Genomic DNA, 20604 nt, shown 5'->3' with positions numbered 1-20604 from the left:
AGCACGGCTTTGCCTGGAGGGACCTGTGCATCCCCCGTCCCTTTGGGCTGCCCGAGGCCTGGCTCTGCCCGCACAGCGGGCTTGGCAGCTTGGACTTTGCTCTCCTGCGGTCACAGCAGAGATGGAGACACACGAGCGCCAGCCGCTGCCCTGAGGACAGCCGGGAGAGCCTGACAGTGCCCTGCTCGTGGTCCCCAGCCCCTGCTCGGCTGGCACAGTGTCCTGGCCTCGGCTAGAGGTGACGCTGTGGGGCAGGGATGGGGTAGCCCTGCCAGCACCAGCGGCAGAGAGCTTGCAGCCTCCCAACTGAGGTGCTGGGAACGGGGCAATGCCAGAAGCAGCGAAGAGGGGGAAAAAAACATCTTTTTTTTGCATGATCACCTTCATGAGATTTCACAGGTGTGTCTCTTCTACCTCTGTTTCTCTCTGTGTAGAAACACATCGCCTCAAGACACCCCTTGCCAACATAAGCGTCAGGCCTGGTTCACCAGGCTCTTTGCTCGCCCACCCTAGAGCCCTTCCATGCCTGCAACCACCATGTCTCCCATGCCTGGTCTTCTTCCTCTGGCTGGGGGATGATGAACGACCGTCAGAGCCGATGGGGCAGTGATCGGTGCGGCATGGCACAGGCAGCTCTGTGACCTGGCTAAGAGGCAAATGAGCCCTGGAGCCCTTGTTTGTATGTGTGTGTCTGAGCGCAATCACAAGGGCTTCCCGAAAGACAGACCAAAGTGACACTGGCAGCTTTATCTGGAGACCTTGTGCTCTGAATTCAGAGCCAAGGCAGAGAGTTGACCAATTCTACAGTTATTAGTATCGGAAACTGTCCTTGCCAGACATTTACTGGTTGTGTCTTACCCAGGCATGCTGGGCTTTTGGCAAGCATCTGAGTAAAGAGGTAAGAAGGAAGATGTTGGCTGAACCTGTCCTGGACTTGCACACCATAATTACCTCCTTCTTCCTCATGGTAACTGGACTTTCTTTGGAAAGCTCGGTGCCGGTCAGCTGGAGAGCTGAGGCTTCTCCAAGGGCTGCTCTGCAGCACTCCAGGCAGGCAGCTCAGCACAAGTGCCGGCACCGCGCCGGCAAGGCGGCAGTCACCAGCTCTGCCAGACTGCACGGCTCGTGCGCTGTTAGAAATGGTCAGGGGTATCAGCAATTTCGATGCAATTTGTAGGTCACGGTGAACATCGTGGTGGAGGGATGCACAATGTGCAGCAGAAATGGCTGGAGCGTAACAGAGCAAAACTAGTTTCAGCTGAAGCGAATTTGCCCTTTTGGCCAGCCCCAATCCTCTGCAGACACTCGGACTAATTTCCTTACTGTTCTCACACAGGGAAATGTTGTGCAAGCCACACAAGGCTGGAGCCCATCAAGAGGACGGAGGCCAGCGTAAGACCAGGGGATGCGTAGCCACGGGAAGGACGGGGTCCATCACCCCATCACGTATTGGACAGGCGGCTCCTGAATGTCCCGGGGGACGTTGGTGGCCAAGTAAAAGTTTGGGAGGGGGACACTGGATCGAAAAGATACCTGACAGGTATCTGAGATGGCACTGCAGCCCGTGAACGGCGGTGGATTTTTCAATGTCGATTAAGGGTGAATTTTGAAAAGAACACATTCATTTTTAACTGTGACTCAAGTAGAGGGATGGGACCAGATTCTCTGCAGATGACTAAACATGACAGTACTCACATGGGCAAGGTTTTTTGCACTGCTAAGTACCTTGTACTTTCAGCTTGCGCGGTATTGGTACGTGTCCTGCTGCTGTGCAATTATACACTAGACATTGCCAGCTATTTATGGACTATGATGAGGTATTATTTTTTTCCCAAGCTCTTTGGTTTGACTCACAGTGAACAAAATCTTGACCCTGTGCAGTATTCACATCTGTGCTTTGAATTAAAAAAGCGGGCTGATAAGCAGTCTTTTTTATCACTTGGAGAGCGGAGGTCAATTTCATAACGAAGTTCCAGCAGAGTGGATTTACAACTGCTCATAAAGATACTGAAAACAACAACAAAAGGAGGAGGACACTGGCCTTTATTAGCTTCTTGCTTTGAGAAATACATTAATCAAATGAAATTCAATTTAAAAGACCGAGAGGCATATATGAAACGATTAGTCAATTGACGTGTAAATGAATTAACAGTTCAGACGTGATTAATAGCCAAATCTGACTGTGAAAAATAGCCTGTGAATAACCCGACATACAGCCTCGTCCACTGAAAAATGACCCACTTATTCCTGGCATCTTCAATAGCTGATATTCGTCACACCGGATAACATTTTTCACGCACATAACTGAAACAAAAGCCAAATACACGCAGTGTTCCAACAAACGAGATTCTGCCTTTATTGTACTTAGAACAACAACAGGTTTTACGATTACAAAAAGAGCTGAACACCAAGCGTGAAGGTCTGCCCTGTGGCACAGCACAGGCCGAGTGCTTGCATGGGACCCAAGCATGGACTAAAACTGTCAAAAAGTGAGTATTTTCATTTCCCCTAGCATCGTGTAATTGGTTTTGTCTTTATCCTGGATGCCAGACAGGCTCCTCTTTTTGGTTATGAAAATAAATGTCCTTCAGTCCCGTATGGTGACTTCCGAGCCACGGTCATCTCCTGGGCATCCTCCACCGCATCTCACTGGCCGAGGCAGCGGGTGCCACTGCTCAACTCTGGATGCCAGACAGGCTCCTCTTTTTTGGTTATGAAAATAAATGTCCTTCAGTGACTTCTGAGCCACGGTCGTCTCCTGGGCATCCTCCACCGCATCTCGCTGGCCGAGGCAGCGGGTGCCACTGCTCGCCAGTCTCGATGACGCCGTAGCATTGTGGGTCTCTGTTTTCCTTATTCAATGTATTCGGGGCCAGATCACAGTTCCAATTAAAAAAAAAAAAAAAGAGCAGTGGCAACAATCCAACTAATACGTCCTTCTCTAGAAGCAGAGTTTGGCCTCAGATGCTATTCATTTAGGCAAAACACTGCCATTTCTGAAGGGTGACTGAAAAAGACTAGTGTTGCAACCGTAATGCAATTGCAACCATAACAAAACGACGTGTGCACGCTTCAACCACATTGCACGTCTTGCAGAGGATAAAGGTTTGCAAAGCAGCAGCAAAGTCCCACCGAGACAGGGCAAAGGCTTTTTCCGTGTCACACGTAGGAAGCTGAAAGCTCAGCCCTCGCCTTGGAACCACTCGCCTTGGAACCAGGCCTAGGGAAATAACCACATTATCGTACCTGACAGTCCTTCTCCCCATTCTGTAGGCTACTTGTTCTTTTCCTTTTGGTAATCCTGCCGTGTTTGCTTCATGACTTTACTCAGCTACGGTGAAACGAGCAATTGCAGAGACATTATGCTTTGTTACTTGCAAGAATATAGCTGTGGGCTGGGAGTCCTCCCCAGGCAAAAAGGCACCAGCAATGAGCTTTTTGGCTTATTACAAAGAAAATAAAATATATCAATATAGAGAACTCTCTTTATTACAGAGACATATTAACAAATAAAAACAGCATTAAATTGCCACAGAACACAAAATACCCGCCACAGAGAGCAGCTTATTATAAATTTGCTGTGGTTTTATGTGCGGTGCAGATATTTACTTTTCGAATCACAAGTGCAGGTTCCCCTGCCATTTTAAAAGGGAATGAGCAAAAGTCCCTCCGTGCTACCTGGGAGCAGGTGAGCAAGCGCAGGTGGGCGCGGGAAGGCTGCAGCCCGCGCCTTTCTCCTCCAGACCCACGCCGTCCCCCCCACGAACGGGCTGGAGCACCCTGTCTGCAGCTGGGCTGCCCGGCCGTGCCCAGAGCCGGCAGCGGGTTTCCATCCCCGCTGCCCCGGGGCAGCACACACGGTCCCAGCCGTGCGGCGCTGGTAACCGCTGCCGGTCCCCCCACCACACGGGCATCTCGCACAGCTGCCAGTTTCCAGGTGCTCTGACATTTGATAGCGGGCACCAGGACGTGACGGTGCAGAGCACGACTCGGCCAGTCGTTACGGTACAAGAAAGGATTTCTGTGCCTCTAGAAGTCTACTCTGAAACAGTTAGAAAACAGCTACGACTCTGTAATTCCAGGATTCTGCCCTAAAGTGCAAGGACACTTTGTGCAGTCAAGGAGGGCAGAAATAAAGGACACTCCGTTGTCCCCCAAGTGCAAATGCTATCCCTGTCTAACCAGAATCATCTACAAGAAAGCTGGAGAAGCAGATACTGGCACCAGACTATGCCAGTGTATGCTCCATTCATGCCATGAAAGGCTGGACCTTTGAAAACTGGGCGGTACCTAACCAGAAAAAATTATTAAATTAAAAGTTTCCATTAATATTGGCACATACTGATTCATCTCCTGAAGAGTATTTAGTTGCAATAGTGTGCAATCAGAAAAGAAACTCTCTTAGAGCATTACATTAAATAGATATCTTCAGCAATATAAAATGGGGCAAGCCTTTTTTAATATATATATATATATATATGTATGTTTAAAATATGTTATTGAAACATCTAGGGAGAGAGATCAGTAAGTGGAGCAACAGCCGCACGTGGCAGGGAGCTGCAGAGACAGCCTGTGTTGGCAGGTGACTCTGCAAGGGAGGCCAGCTCTTCCCAGTGGCGCTGCCGGCCCCTCTGCCTGGGAGGCAGGTGGCACCTTGGGTACCGCCTCGGCATCCCCACGGACCATGGCAATGACCCCCACCAGCACCGCACAGGCCAGAGCGACAAGTGTGAAACCAGCACATGGTGGTAAAGGCGGCGAGTGTCCTGCCTTCCCTCCGCAGGGCCGACTCACTGGTATTTGCCTTGCTGTGCACAGTGTGCGATGCTCTTTGCTCTGGCTTAACTCCATTTTTCCTGAAGCCAAGCACAAAGGGCCTTTTGACTTCTGTGGGAACAGTGTTCAGATGCTGCCAGGCTCTCCAGAAACATTCACACAGTGTCCCCAAGCGGAGAGCCGCTACCCTAGCTCTTACTCTTGCTAAGCGAAGCGCCCTGCTGACTGCAGACGGTGCTGGCAGGAGCCTGCTGGGCGAAGGTGGGCAAAGGTCTCCAGTCGCTGGCCCAGAATGCTGCCTGCCTGGGCATGCCACTGCACCGCGTCATCTGGCTCACTGCTGGCATTACAAAGGGTTGAGGAAGAGTTCCTCCTATGCTAACTAAAGGCAACCTCATCTCACACCCTTTCTCTCATGGAATTGTACTCTTGCGTGCAAAAATGCTGCTCCTGAGCCGACGCCAACGTGTGTGCTCCTTGTCTTCCATCTGCTGCCTTCGGCGGGAGCTGATGGTCTGAGCCGTGACCCAGGTTAAGCCAGCGCAAAAGCCCACACATCCTAGATAAACCAGAGCAGAGCCAGTGAAACCGAAGGGGGACTTGGACGTGGTCTGCTCCCTGGCTGTGCGCGTCAGCGATGCCAAGGGGGTCCCCTCTCCAGGGGCTCAGCCATCCCGAGGGAAGCCTCAGGGACACCTTCTACATGACTGTGAAGATGGTGAAATTCTCTTTCCTTTATTAAAGCAAAAGTAGACAAGAAAACGCAGAAGAAAACACAAAGTACGAAGATATACGGCAGGATCTGGACTTTGGTATTTCTTAAGCCTCTTTTTTCCCCAGTTCCTGCAGCAGCCCATGAAAATAAACAAGGAAATAGTGTTTACTCTCCCCAGCAAAAAACGCACACAGGTGCTAGTGATCCTGGTTCCCACATCCTTCAGCCATCGCTCTAATAACATCATAAAAAGTCAACTTTTGAATAAAAAGTTGCAGAAGTTTACTTTGATGCTGAAGAGATGCAAGAACATAACCCCAATGCCCCACTCGAGTGCAGAGGGGCTCTGGGGTACTTGACAAAGGCAGCCGGACTGCTCCCCTGCCCCGTCGGCTGCGGGGTACTCCACGTGAGCTCCTGCTCCCTTCTTAAAGCATACGCGGTTGGAGAGGCAGCGTACACGTGAGTTGCATGCATCTGGCAGATGGTACATAGGCAGTATCCCCTTCTAAACCATTTTTCATTTGCACTATGCTTCCACCAGCAAATCAGTGTATGCAAATCCCTATTAAGTTTGATTTCTTCCCAATCTCCCAGCAGAAAAGTACCCAGCAGGATACCCCCACTCTCATTAACTAATGAAAACTTTACTGACATGACCTTGTGCAAAATACAAAGCTCTCCAAAGGAGCTATTCAGATTGCTCATAAACATCCTCCTGTTGATGACAGAGAGCAGGGCATTACCAACCCAGTTATTCATTGTATTCTTCTGCTAATAGCCAGAAAATGTTCAGGAAGAGAGGAATGCACCAGCAGGATTTTTTTTACTGGTTCATTTGCACATATTAGTAGATCATATCAACGTTTAAAATGCTTGCAGCCCTCTAAAACAGGAAAAGCTATTGAGACACCGTCCTGTTGGCTGGCACTCAGGAAGGTTATCTATGGTTTCTGTTCCCACCTACATGAAGGTATTTCAGGAAGAAGAGCACGATCAGAGCCATATCTAGCAGGGGAGGAAAGCCCATTACAAATAACTGTAAAGAGAGATCCTCCCCTTCGATAGTTTGGGGTTTTTTCCCTACCCCTTCCCTTAATGAAAATCCCATAGCATGATTGAAAAGTATCAGGAAAATTAAGCGTTTGTTCTTGCTGAGAGTTTGCAAAGAACCCAAAATACCATGAGGGCATTTGCCTGAAGAGCTGACGGTGATGCTCAGCTCGTGAACGGCCCAAGCAGCAGAAGCATTAGCACTGTTTTCTGCACGACACGTGCGCGGCAATCAATTGGCCTAAACCTCATTCCCTTCACTTTCAAAGACATCTGACAAACACAAGTAGCTGGTATTATGCAGGGGGAACACAGCGCGATGTGAAGCACTTGTCTGATCAGGTTCACCTCTCCAGACTCCAGCGTCTGCTTCGTGCTTGTGGCGTCTCTGTGCCGGAGGACCACACCAGTGCTCTGGGTGGGCACAGCTCCGCCACAAGCTCCGTTCCGTGCCATAGCGGCGAAACCACCGCCCGCCAGCAAACCGCGTGCGGCAAGGCACGGACTTGCTGCTTGCCTGCGCTGGCATGAAGACCCCTTGTAGATGTCTGTGTCAGTAAAGCCAGACTGCGCCGCAGCCCCTGATGAGAAGTATTGCCCTAGCAAAAGCCTGTACGTGCCGCACTCACCGACACCCCGGCCAGGTCTGACCAGGCGGTTTTGGTGGGCTCACGGTTGTGCGGGAAGGGGGGGACTGAAATACCGCGGGGAATGCAGGCTTGGCCACTTGATGGGAAGCAGAGCCCGCTAAATAAACAAATCTGAATATGGGTGTCGGGTAGGCCTGCATTTCCTTCTGAACTTGGGGTATGAAATGGGGTCAAGCCAACACTTATGCCTGAAAAAACAACCTGCTTTTCCCAGGTGTTCCTGACTGCTGGGAGTCACCAGCAGCTGCAGACCGATCAGCCTTTGCTGTTTGCTGGTTGTGGACCGAGTACCCCCGTTAGCCAGGGCGCGTTTATCCGTCCTCACGGCGGAGCTGCAGCCCGTGCTGCGTCAGCCTGGGCGCAGGCTGTGCCACCACCATGCCAGGTGGAGCTGCCGGGGACAGGCGGTGCGCGTGGGACACCGCGCGTGGATGCTGCGCGTAGGACGGCGCGCATGGGGCAGTATCCCCCCGTGCTGCAATCAACCACTGCAATTAGCAGGAGCCGAGCGCGCCGCTCGGAAGGGCCGAAGGTCTCTTTGGCGTTTCCTTACAACCCCCTGAAGCGCCACGGCAGCACCAGCCAGTTACCACAGCCGCCTCCCAAAGGACAGGAGTAACAGCAGGGGTCCTGTGGCCTCGCAGGTCCCGCAGATCCCGGCCCCGCTGCTTTGCTCCCGGGATGCTCGTCTGCTGTCCCCAAGAATAGTTGTGACAAATGGAAAATAAGTAGCGTAGCTGGAAACCCAGGGTCTGCGGACACCCAGCGGGAGCAGAGCTGGTGAGGGGCTGGGCAGGGGGCTTCGGGTGCCCGTGGGAGGAGGGGAGAGTGTGAGGTCTGAGGACGTCAGGCACTTGTGGAGGTGGGTACGGCTGTGTTGGAGGAGCAGCAGCTGTCGAGGATGGGAATGTGACTGCTGAGTGCCTGGGTGTCTGCGGGGCAGACCGAGATCCAGCTTTACTGGCCGTAGGAAAAACATCCCAGGTGGAAAAGAGTAGCTATCCGCCATCTCTGGGGATTTCCGAAGGTCATCTTCCTCTCCAGCCCTTTTGCTGACAACCCCGTAATGCTCCATCAACTAATATTAATGCTCATCCGCGCTGCTGCGCAGGCAGGGCTGCGGGGCCGCAGATGGCAGCGGCGTGCTGTCTGGAGCAGACCCCACAACGGCTGCACGGCAGCTTTCTGACCCAGCAAGCAGGTCCTGTAAATTCATCAGGCTGCAAATTCATCTTATCTCCCCAGCTCTTCTGTTTCTCTACTGCAATATTTTAACTCACCTGCTTCCCAGCACCATAATGCAAATAAAAAGTCCCGAAGGAGGCCAGTAAAGTAACCCACACCCAAACTTATAGGTTCAACCTGCTTCTTGTCTTGTTCTGTTTTTAAAAAAAACCCAAACCCAACAACTGCTGGCATTTCTCCCTATCTCCCATGGCCCTGGGTGACTAAAAGTCACTGTGGAAAACACACAAACGAGAGAGTGTAGACACGGTGCCGCTGCCACCATGCCACAGTCCCCTGTCCCAGCACAGCGAGCCAGCCAAATCCAGGCAGAAGCCGTGGCAGGTAGTTCAGTTCAGAGGTACCTCAGGAAAAATAGAAATCTCAGGAATCCCAGCAGGTAGTCGTTTGTTACTGTCCATCTTCTTGGCACACCACCTCTGTAGAGGGGATTCCACAAGGCACTGCAGTACAGTAGTGCAGAAGTAACAGGCAGGAGATGGCTGAAATGGGGGTGGCAGAATTGGGAGGTCCCTCCGGAAGATCACTGTGCGTGGAAGTAGATAGGCTTGACTTTTCCAGACAGGATCTTGGGAACCTGCACAGAGATGATCTCGGCCATCATTTCAGGGTAATCCACGCTCACCATATGTGCCTTAATTAAAAGGTCAAATGTAAACTGATGCAGATCCTTGGCAATCTGGGAAAGGAAGAAAGTTTGTTAAGCGAGAAGTCCCTGGTCAGCGATTTCTCTGAGAAGCTGCCGAGCAGACATTAGCAGGCACAGCAGGTCAGGGCTGGACCTTGCTGCAGAGGGACCTGCTTTGCTCACTGGCCATTACCGCCCGCTAGCAGTTATCAGCTGGCAGGTATGCATCCCGGGGATGAGCGAGGGAACTAGCCAGCCTGGGAGCATGTCGCGTATTTTGCCATGGCCCTTCACACTCAGACATTACTGAGTCCCACAAAAACGGGGATGTATAAAAATGGCACTTTCTTACTCCTACAGAAACTTGTCTTACTGTGCGCAGATGCTGCTGACTTCACTTATTAAAAATTACTTTTCGCTTGTAGACATATAACTGTATGGGCATGGAGCTGAGCCCCAGGAAAGAGGAAAGGTCTAGCTCACATTCACCAGTACAACTTTAAGTCACAAATAGAGAATTTGTTTTCACTGCTGTAATCAGAAAAGATTCAGTGGGGGTGCTGAGATTTTGAGCTGTTCTGCTAGGCTGACGATGGAAAAGTATCGTCTACGAAGAGCTTTTCATTGCTAAAAAAGGAAGCTCATAAACCCAAGCACAAGAGTGGTTATTGCAGGGGGTGACAGACACAGATGACTTTCACTCCCTCAGTAGTTAGTGGCGCCTTTTCTCTGTCGCTTAAGCTGGGAGCATACTGCAATACTGTCCCTGCAAAGGTGTGCCAAGAGTTAAAAAAATAAACCACAAAGAATCACAGAATCATCGAACAGCCCAGGCTGGAAGGGACCTCGAAAGATCACCTGGTCCAACCTTCCTTGGGAAAGGGAGCCTGGATGAGGCCATCTAGCGCCCTGTCCAATTGCATCTTTAAAACCTCCAGTGATGGGACTACCACGACCCTGGGGAGGTTGTTCCAGTGAATGATCGTTCTCACTGTAAAAAGTTTCTTTCTTATACCATGTCTTATGTGTATAGATAGACATTTCACTGTCCTCTCTTACAGGATGCACCGAGTCCAGGACCTTGGTGAGCTGGTAAAATCGCCGAGAGCAGGAGGTAGGGTTCTTCCTCTTGCAAGCGATGATACGGTCAAGTTCCTTAATGTAATTCATTCGAAGTTCGTCAAAGAGCTTCTGATTCTTCAGGCCATCCACTGGAACTGGATGGAACATGAGAAGGAAACAGTGAGAGTTGCCCAGTGAGTGGAGAGAATAAAAGAGCAAGAGGAAGGCTGAAGAAGTGGTCAGTGCAGACCTAACAAGACAGATCTGCCCACCAGCCCTGCTTCCGCTATGGCCCTCGCTCTGATCAGCTTGTTGGACTACTGCTAACCCCAGGACCCTTGTTCAGCACTCATTATAAAAGAGAGGCAATGTAACAAACTATTAGTTTGTTTGTGCTATTTTCGTGCTCAGCAGCTGGCGCTCAGAGGTCCCCAGATGACAGCAGTTAGGCTGAGGAGCAACCTCTTGCAGGAGCTGCACGGGAGAATGCTGCAATGTGCAGAGATGGGATGGGCTAGCTGCAGGGGGGCTGGGTGGTGGCACCCTTATGCTTGGCAGCTTGTTGTCTCTGAGCAGCTCAAACTGAAGCAGAGAGGAGAACATCCACAGCCACCCCTCGGGAAGTACGAGTACATGCACACGCACAGGGAAAGCACCAGGTACCTCTGGGGCGATACAGCGTGTAGCAACCGGAGATCTGTTGAGGAAAGGATGTGAGTACTTACTAATACTGAAGAACAGTAGAGCCTTCATACAGAGAAACTCCTGGGGTGTGATCTGAAGCCACCCGAACTCCTGAGAGAGGTGCCGCATCCTGACACATTGGCTGTACATTCTGGATTTGTGCATCCGGTACCTGGCAGGGCAAGATGCGCAACGCGTGGCAAGGAGATCAAAGCGTTGCCTGTGTGATGTGTGGGGGAGGACACACTCTGCCCGACCCAGCAATCCCAGCCTCGCCTGGCACATCCCCGCTGCCAAGAACCTGAGCTCTGCCTCGGGGGATGCTGGCAGCAACAGGCCTGCACGCAGGAGAGGAACGTTTTCCAAAATGCCCCTGTGTAATCCTCTTCATCTGGAAACAGATGACTACCTGGGATCTATGGGGTTGGTTTGACCCTCTGCCTTCCTGAAAAACGACTGCAACGATTCACCAAATGTGGCCATCCGCAAGGGATGCGAAGCTGAGCTCGGAGCTCTCAGAGAGGTGTGGTTTTGCTTACTGCTGTGCTTAGTTACTGTTTTTGAGCCCTTATACCTTACTGTCAACAAACCCTCCCCAACTCCAAGCTGATGGTACATCAGAGAGAATCCATCAGGAACTTACAATATACGTCTGTTTCTGTTTCTGCTCACTCCAGCTGACCAACCAAGCTGAAAACAGGAACTCAAATCCCTTAGAAAAAAGGCAGGTCTGTATGGACCGGCCCTTCACACCCAGCACCAGCACTCGCTGCTGCCCTGATGGAAGTCGAACCCAAGGCAAGGTTGAGGGGAAGGGAAGAAGGACCAGGAGAGACACTGCAACTCTCCTTATTGCTCCTGGAGATCACTGCAGAGCAATTAGAGGGGAAAAGCAGGGCCCTCCTATGCTCTGTTGATCAGCTCTGAAAGCACGATTACTCAAGCTGTACATTTCATAAGTGGACGGGAAAGCAAATTCCTTGTCTTGTTCTCATTTCTCACCTAGTCTGACCCAGACAAAGCAAAATATTAGGTGGTTGTTATTTCGCACTTACTCATTGAAGACCAAATCTGGAGCGAAGTAAAGCATCCTGGAATTGACATTGGTGAAAGATCTCCAACCCATAGCAAAAACCATAAGGCCCATCCAAGAGTACTGGATTATTGACATCTGGTCATCCACATGCAGGTTGCGAAATCCTATTAAAACATGAGAGAGGGATGCTACAAATTAATATTGGCTTCCTGCAGTTACCAGGACTGTTTTCGTGCAGACTCCAGCTCTCCTGCAGTGCTACTCTTATGACAAGGTGGTCCACAGCCTAACCCCAGCTCGTCCCAGGACACACACGGACAGCCGGGTGACACAACCGCAGTGTCAGCAGCAAGGTGCTCACACCCCGATGGGCAATCAGAAACAGCCAAAGCACAAAACCGCAACTGGAAGGGAAGAAAGGGGATCCCCAGGCACAAGGAGGGGATAAAGAAAAACACAAGCAGCAAAGTGTTTTAAAGGAAGGCAGTGGTAAGTTGTAATAAATGACATCTTCCCCCTAAGAGCCTCAGAGAACTTCACAAATTGTACCTGAAGGCTTTGCAAGACCCAGTGAGGTGAACAAGCCTCATTCTGCAACAGACTGGACAAAAAAGATATAGCAGGATGGGATTTAGTGACTTCCCAAAGTCCCGCAGGATAATACGTCCAGATACAGGTGCTGAGCAGGTCCAGCTCCTCCAGCACCAGGCTCGCCCTGCCACAGCCCTCATTTCTGGCACTAATTACACCCCCAGACCAACTGACTCTTACTGTGCCATGTGCTCTGCAGTCATGGCGTAACCCCCAAAGCCTCCGCTCCAAAACGTTCACAATTACCATGTGAGACAGTATGTCAAAAGTAAGTGAAATAAACAGCCGATGAGGATTTGTTTGCTTTGCTCTGCTAACAGAAATAAATCAGCTGAAGGGGAGCAGGAGCCCCAGCAGCAATACAATTAACCGTATCACATTCTCCAGGCACTGAGGCAGAAACAAGCCCTCATTAATCAATTACCTCCTTTGGTGCAATTCTGGCACTCAAGGAAATAAGCGGAAAAACTTCCATTATTTTCAACCCATTAGGACTTCACGAAATTTAAGTAAATGGATTTCAATGTATAATGCTCAGAGCCAGCAAGTAACCCCGAGGCCTCATCACACGGTTAACAGACTACTTCGGTTTCTCTGTCAAATACACAATGCATTTATCTAACGACTACGAAAATGAATATGAAAACCTCTGCCGAATCGCAAGCTAAAGAAAAATATCAATTAAATTCAAATTACTGTTCCCAGATGGTGGTTCACAGTCAAATCCCAGGCATGTTTACAACATGCACAAACATCACCTCCAACACTGTACTTTTTTCCAGATACTTGTAAGTAGTCAAACGTAATCTGGTTTCAAGAAAATCGTATGTTATTTCAATCAAATATTAAAGCAATTCTAACACCACCAGTGTATAATTATAATCCATTGAGCATTCCCAAGCATCTGTCTTTTGCTTGGGAAGCTGCCAACTGCAAATGAGCACAAGTCATGCTTTATTGCTGGCTTAACTTGCTTTACGTTTGAACACTTTCCTTTCAGCTTTCATGTCACCGGATTAAAAAACTGAAGCTTGCGTGCAAGTAGTGTCCTACCAAACCTGAACAGGTGACTTCCACCCGGAGGGCTCTCAGCTACCAGCTGAACATGAACCTCCTGGCAGCCAGAGTGAAACTCGTTAACAGCACACGAGTACAGACAAGGCATCTGGGCAACTCAAGGACTTCATAAAATCAGTCATACTCATCTCTAGGACATGTCTAAGTTAGATTTTCATATCTAATTACAGTACTGCATGCTATAAAAAACCTTTCTATTTATCCAGTAAATTTGCTCAGAGATGAATTCACTGCCTAGTAAAACCTAAGCCATTCACAGTGACTGCTTCCTTGAATTTCCTCCTGCTCCATACTTGCCACTGTTCTTTTTCCTTGCCTAGACTTTCTGAAAAGATTGGAAAAACTTGAGTTACTTGAAGAGGAGCCATGCTGCTGGTCCTTGCAGTTGAGACTTTGCGGTGAGTAGGCAGCGAGATGGTGCAGGGAACGCTCCCACACTGGCACCGAGTGATGACGATGAACATTTCGTAGGTCTGCTACACACTCACCCCCCCTCCAAATCCCCAAGGTTGGGGTTTTTCCCCTTTTTAAATTCCTCGTTGAAGGAAGAATGCATCTTGTCCTCTGAGGGAATTAGCAGACAACGTTCTATTAAAAAACAGAGCGAACGCGGAAGAGCAGATCAAACTGAAGACTGACAGTCAGAACGCCCTCCGTAGTTTGAAGGAAGCTCTGAAGAAGGCTCAGCGCAGCCCTCCCGACAGGACGGCGAGGACACACACCCCAGCGTGCTCAGGCGAAGGAGTTCCCCGGGAAAGATGCTCTTAACCACACAGACAAGAAAATCCTGCGAATACGAACATATTTATGACGGCAGATGCTCTGTCTTCAAAAGAGATGCAAGAACTTGCCTATGAGAAGTTGGGCCCAAGAGGTGCTATAGGGCCAGAAATGAACGGCAAGCCAAGGCATGACGGAGAGGATGAGGTGGGGGCAAATCGGAGGTCTCTCACGTTTGGTTTCCCTTGTGCCTATATTCTGGGAGCCAGGCCCATAAATCCTACCACCAAAGAGGAAACCTGTACTCTGTGAGTTGGAGGCAGAAAACATACCTGTGAACAGCGAACTCTGTGAAATTTAACCCTAATTCACACAAATGACCCATCCCCCTTTTGCTGGGTTCAGCATCAACAGGACGAAGCCATTGGAAACACCAACATCTACGGCAGAACCTCCTCATCCCGCTCGCCCCGTCGTGATGCTGCAAGCGCTGCCTGTGCCCGTGCAAACCAGCGCCAAAGCCGCCTCTGCAGGCGGCAGCTCTCATCTGGGACTGGCTTTCCCTTAACCACCAAGTATCAGCTTTTCAACCTATCTGGGGAAAGTGTTTGTTGCTCCTAATCTTTGCTATGAGAAGGATTTTGGTGCACTTGTTCATTACTTTGTAATTATGTCCACTAAAAAAAAAATATTTGCGGAAGCTTTATCAGTGTTTAAGGAAAGGTATTTGAACACAACAGTTTTGTTGTTACAGGACTTAAAGTTTGCTTTCTGCTTGTCCACAAAAACAAGTTCTAGAAACACAGTGGCTGGCTTTTCTAAAAGGAATTACTGCTGCCATTCTGAGCTGAAATGCCTTGAAACAAAACTGATTTTCAGAAACCAGATACCTATCATTTCTTGGAAACCACCCCCCCTCCAGGCATCTTAGATGGTGTATGGCCAAAATCACTGTAAAAGAAAATAAATACAAACTTAATGCCACAATATATTGTTAATTTTTTAGTATTGGCATATTTTGAAGAGACCCAAATGAAGATACCTTCTACAGAAAGAAATCATAGCAAAAGTAAAATTAAATTTACTGATGACTTGAAAAAGATCAATGCATAACCTTTTTCGTGTGAATAATCGTAAAGCAGCATAGTTTGGAAATAAATTCTTTACATTCTCTCTTGATGCGCTGCTGTGCCAGAATGATATCTTCCTAAGAGATCAGTAGCTGAACACCTCAGATGTTACCATAAATAACATTTCTAATATAGACAAATACTCATTTTGTATCTGGAAATTTTACTGCCCAGAGAATGGAAAAAGATGCACAATTAATTGTATACTTAAAGGGCGAGTTAGATATGTGGTAGGCAGTATATTTGAAACAGAAAAGCAAGCGAGCAAGCAATGGCCTGGCACACCCATAAAGCTCTAACTAATGGCAAGTACACAGAGATTTTGCAATAGCTCTAATAAATAGGTCCATCTCCCATGATAGCCGGTGGAGTATTTCACCTCATCACATGTGCAGGGTTGCTAAAAATGCAAAGGGTGTTCATCTGCCTCACTGGCAGCAGAGCCGCAGCCTGCCCGTGCCCTTCCGCTGCTCTGCTGCGAAGCAGCCCTTCCCCATACGCTCACAGTCCAGTTATTTTTTGTAGACCGATTTCCTAACAGCTTCGGGAATGAACTGAAGACTTTTCATTTGCTGCCAGTTAAAATGATCTTTAAACTAACGTGTTTGAGTGCTGATCTAAATTACCTGTAACACCTTTACTGAATTTATGTATATGGAAAAGGGAAAATACATACTCCTTCCACTTACCTTGAAGTGGACAGATTTTATGGATTTAATCAGCTTTTTTAATCCTGTGTTTCAGCAGCTTTCTTGGCAAGCTGTGGTTATTTAATTTTTCCTTTCCAGGGAAATCACAGTTTGATTCTACGTTCTCCTATACAGAATTTCAATTGCATAGGGTCCAAAGGGCCATACGTTACATTTTCTCCACTAGACAGAGGCTGATATTGCTACTGCAGGCAAGCAAGATTCAGAAATGCTCCTACCTGATGCAGTCTTGTTTCTAGGATATCACTGAAACCTCGCTGGAAGAAGTGCAGGAACACCTTGCTGCATATTAATCACTCTTGGTATACAGGTGATGTTCAATGCAGGATGCAAGGTTAATAATCACCTATTAACCAATACTAATCTATTGCCAGTATTATCAGGCTGAGGCTACCTCTATCACAGGTGCAAGTTCCCCCTCCTCCCACCAGCAGCAGTCATTGGAAAGTAACACCTTTGCCCCTTTACATTGATATATATCTTAACTGACACGCGGGGCTGCTTATGCTTAGTTAAGCCATCGCTTGTGCCAGATGTGCTTCGTTAATGGGGAAAGGGGAAGAGGGGATAACATTCCACCCTTACTGCGGACCCACTGAGGACCACGCAGCACTTGCAGCAGCCAGCTGACGCCTGCTGCTGGGCTGCCTTGCGGGGCAGGGGACAGAGCGAGGTTTGCCTGCTCAGCACCAGAAACAGCCGCTGAGATGCACTGCTTTGGCTGTCGGCCTCGGGCACTGTTCCTCCTCACGGCCAAGGCAGGCTGTGCCGTGGCACTGCAGCGGCCGGTCAAGCCCTCTGGTCTGCTCCCATCGCACCTCGCCAGCAACGGCGTTCATTAAGCAGCCTCCAGTCTCCCAACAGACTGTGTGAAGATCTTTCTGTTTTGATAAAAACAACTACATCCCACTGTTTTAAATTGCTTGGGTTTTGTTTCCATCACTTCTCTCCCTGCATGCATTTGCCCGCATCGCCCCTCTCCTGAGCCCACCAAGCATCAGGCTGCCTAGCCAACCTGCAGACCCGGGAACTGAAAACACTTCTGGCTTTATTAACCAAAATATCACTTAAATAAATTATAGATAGCAAACTACCTCTGGCTACGGGGTAGGATTCTGTAAGTTTACCCAAAAAGTGAGGCGGCCGCAGTGTGCGCAGGGCAGGGCAGCGCCTGGGCACAGCCGCCCGCTCCTGCAGCCGGCCCGGCGCTGTGCGCCTGGTCCTCGCCCGGCTCCCGGGGGAGCACCAGCGCCAGAGCAGGCAGAACCCAGCAGTGGATGAGATCCACCTCGCAGCGGCAGCTGAACTGTTGTTTATTCCTTCCCTGGAAAATATCAGGAGAATGACTAAGTGGCGAATTTGTGGTTATTACTGTTGAACCCTGGCGCTGGCACATGTCAGGGAACTGCTGAGAGAAAGCCGGGGAAAACAAACCGGCTTTGCCTCTCGCTGCGGAACAGTGATGCTAACGGTCAGGCCAGCGCCAGCTCCGCGGCCGGTGGGATGGGGAGGGCAGCCAGGCAGCACCCCACCACAGCGCGCCCACGCAGGAGCACTGGGCTCCGTAAAGGATCCCCTGGCCTGCGGAAGGGGTTGCGGTTATACTGTAACTGCCCAGAGAGCGGTGACTGCTCAGACACAAGAAGATTAGAATTAATTTTGTCCAGATGCTGTCGCTGGCAGAGCGGGCGCGGGCGCTGGCCCCGGGAGGCAGCGGTGCAGCAGCTGGCACTGCCGCGCGGCCATGCACCGTGGGGTCGGAGATCAGGTGCAGTACAGGAGAGTAAAAGCCTTTGATAAGGGGGTGGTTACGATGAAAAATGTTTTTCAATGCACTCTCCCTTTCCGGATCGGATCCCCTGGCCTGCGGAATGCGGTTATACTGTAACTACCCAGAGAGCGGTGACTGCTCAGACACAAGAAGATTAGAATTAATTTTGTCCAGATGCTGTCGCTGGCAGAGCGGGCGCGGGCGCTGGCCCCGGGAGGCAGCGGTGCAGCAGCTGGCACTGCCGCGCGGCCATGCACCGTGGGGTCGGAGATCAGGTGCAGTACAGGAGAGTAAAAGCCTTTGATAAGGGGGTGGTTACGATGAAAAATGTTTTTCAATGCACTCTCCCTTTCCATTAGCACTACCGCAGTTTTACAACCTCAGCCCCCGGATTGCCAGTCCGGTTTGGTGGTGTCTCCGTGTACTTTTCTGAAGAAATCTTGATGTCTGATGTAGATAAGCCGGAAGAGAAAGCATGATTTGTCCCTGGTTTCACAAGCTAGGTGAACCTTTTCTGACTCAAGAATACAAGAAATAGAATGGGCTATTCTTCACTTAATCATATTCAGACTAACACCCCTCCTGGACCACCGGTCAAGCTACTTCCAGGGGGACTGCTGAATTTCTGACGTCTGACTGCAGTCAAACGTCTGACTGCAGTTCATCACCAGGTTTTGGCACGTAGTGGCAAACTTATTTTGCCTCAGCTTCCTCCTTTGGTCATATCACCCCACACATGAAGAGCAGGATCCCTGTCTTCTGTGGCATTTCCTGAGGAACAGGGCCAGGGTGAGGAAGGCAGCTTGGTATCGTCCCCACGCCCCAGTCTCAGGGATGCTGGAAGGTGAACCAGATCCCACTGCACCCAGAGTGATCTCAGTCTTCTGTAATTTCACTCATTCCGCTGGCAGGATTACAACATGCAACGGGCAGCGTGTTACAGACTGGTAACACGCAATGCTCAGAACCAAGGAGTGTATTCAGTGAAACACATATATCACCAGGATGTTTTAATTTACAGCACCTGATAACTACCACCATTTGGAAACTTCCCGACCCTAATGCACTCCCATATCACGACTCTGAATGCATCATAAATATATTCCAGCAGCCTGTCACACAAGAGCAACCTGACTGCCAGGAAGAAGCCCCTTGGGATTTTGTATCTCTCTTTTGCTATTTTACAATTAATTGTCTTGTGAAATACAAAAATGGCGAGGAAGGATTTCTCCCATCTCTCAAGCCTCAGCTACTTTCAGCCCAGTCTCCCCCATCTCACTTTCACATCATGAAGTGGCACACTTCTGATTCACCTGGGGAATTTACCCTTTTCACCACTTCATGCAGGTTACGGGATGGGGCTATTACTTGTTTAGAGAAGACTTCTGCAGGTCTGGCGGACACAGCCCTGGAAGTGGAGCAAAACCCCTGCACGGAGAGCGGGAAGAGAGCAAGACCCTGAACCCCTGACCAGCAACAGCCCTTCCCACGCAGGGAAGCAGACGCATGCCTACACAATACTCGGTGCCGGGGGTTATCAGTGGGGACAGACCCAAAAGCCCAAGTTTCTACATACTTTGTCACCCCTTAGTCACCTCTCCCATCAACCAGCCACCCAAAGGAGACAAACCTGCTGCTGCCGCAGCCTGCTTTATGGAGATATTACACAGCCAGGCACCTTGTGAAGAGGCTCCCCCAAGGAACTGTGTGATGGTGGGACATGGGCTGCAGACCACCTCCTTCGAAACCCACCCCAGGTGATGCAAGCAGGGGGCTTTAGGAACGTGCCAGGGAAGGGACGGGATTTGTTAGTTTTCTTCCTCACCTGGCAAGGCCTTTGCCCATTTGACCACGTAGACCAGCTGCCTCTCCCCGAGCTCATTCAGGCTGGTCAGCAGGTTGGAGAAGGAGTCCGGCTGGCTGTTGTCATGGCCGGCACACACCACGCCAGGCTCAATGGCCTCCAGGACGTTGAGGAAGATGGGCTGGCATTCATACCCATCAATGCGCGTCATCACCATCTTGGGAGCTTGCTCCTCTGTGGGGCTGCATGAGCTGGCTGTCTCTGCGTCATCTGGTGTCTTCAGGTTACCCAGCTTCTTCAGCTTGCGGGCTGTGGAAATGACACATTTTAGTGTGATGCTTAAAAATAAAAAAAAACCTTGAGGTTTCTTGGCCTCCAGCTCCATCACTTGTATTTACGAGGAAAGGGAAACTGACGGCCAGCAGCAGCTACTCCTTCAGTGCACGCCACCCAAAGAGTGCCCCGGCATCGCAGACCTCACCTAAGGACAAAAGGGAGCACACACTGCACAAGGAAATCCATTTGCTCGTTAATCCTATATGGAAAAGAACAAGCATGATTTACATCCTCAGCCGTGACCTGTCTCACATTAACTCCCACTTAGAAACGGAGAGGAAGAACTGGGGAAAAGAGGGAAGAGGTGACTCGATTCAAACTACTACTCACGTGCAATTAAAAAGGGAAGCAACACAAGCAAATAAACTCAGTAAATGGACGTGTTCCAGGGAGAAAAGCCATTGCACTCAGATGCTCAAGTGGGACTGTTCCATCCCAGGCCAGAGTGGAAGCGGGCTGCAACTGACAGAAAAGCCTTCTCCCTGCCCGGGGCTCCTGCAACCCCTGCTGCCCTACAGCCAAGCTCTCCCAGCTGGGTCACTGCTCTACAAATATATTATGGAAAATACATTTCAAAAGCTAGCAGGTGGTCCCATGGCTGTTTCCCTGGAGTCTC

The 20604-nt window shown here is 49.9% G+C and overlaps 1 protein-coding gene across 1 annotated transcript in view; it reads right to left on the bottom strand.

Annotated features, from left to right (window-relative positions):
* Window positions 1–3289: 3289 nt before the first annotated feature.
* AR (androgen receptor) overlaps window positions 3290–20604 on the bottom strand; it is a 58138-nt gene continuing 40823 nt past the window's right edge. The window contains exons 4-8 of the mRNA XM_009288090.2: window positions 19674–19961; window positions 11869–12013; window positions 10855–10985; window positions 10127–10284; window positions 3290–9118 (exon numbers count right to left, since the gene is read on the bottom strand). Of these exons, the coding sequence (XP_009286365.1) occupies window positions 8963–9118; window positions 10127–10284; window positions 10855–10985; window positions 11869–12013; window positions 19674–19961 (878 nt within the window). The 3' untranslated portion in view covers window positions 3290–8962. The remainder of the gene's footprint in view (window positions 9119–10126; window positions 10285–10854; window positions 10986–11868; window positions 12014–19673; window positions 19962–20604) is intronic.

The sequence above is a fragment of the Aptenodytes forsteri genome, unplaced genomic scaffold (assembly GCF_000699145.1).
Source record: "Aptenodytes forsteri isolate BGI_AS27 unplaced genomic scaffold, ASM69914v1 Scaffold72, whole genome shotgun sequence".
In the NCBI taxonomy this organism is placed as follows: Eukaryota; Metazoa; Chordata; class Aves; order Sphenisciformes; family Spheniscidae; genus Aptenodytes; species Aptenodytes forsteri.
This window is presented reverse-complemented; position numbering and strand designations above follow the sequence as displayed.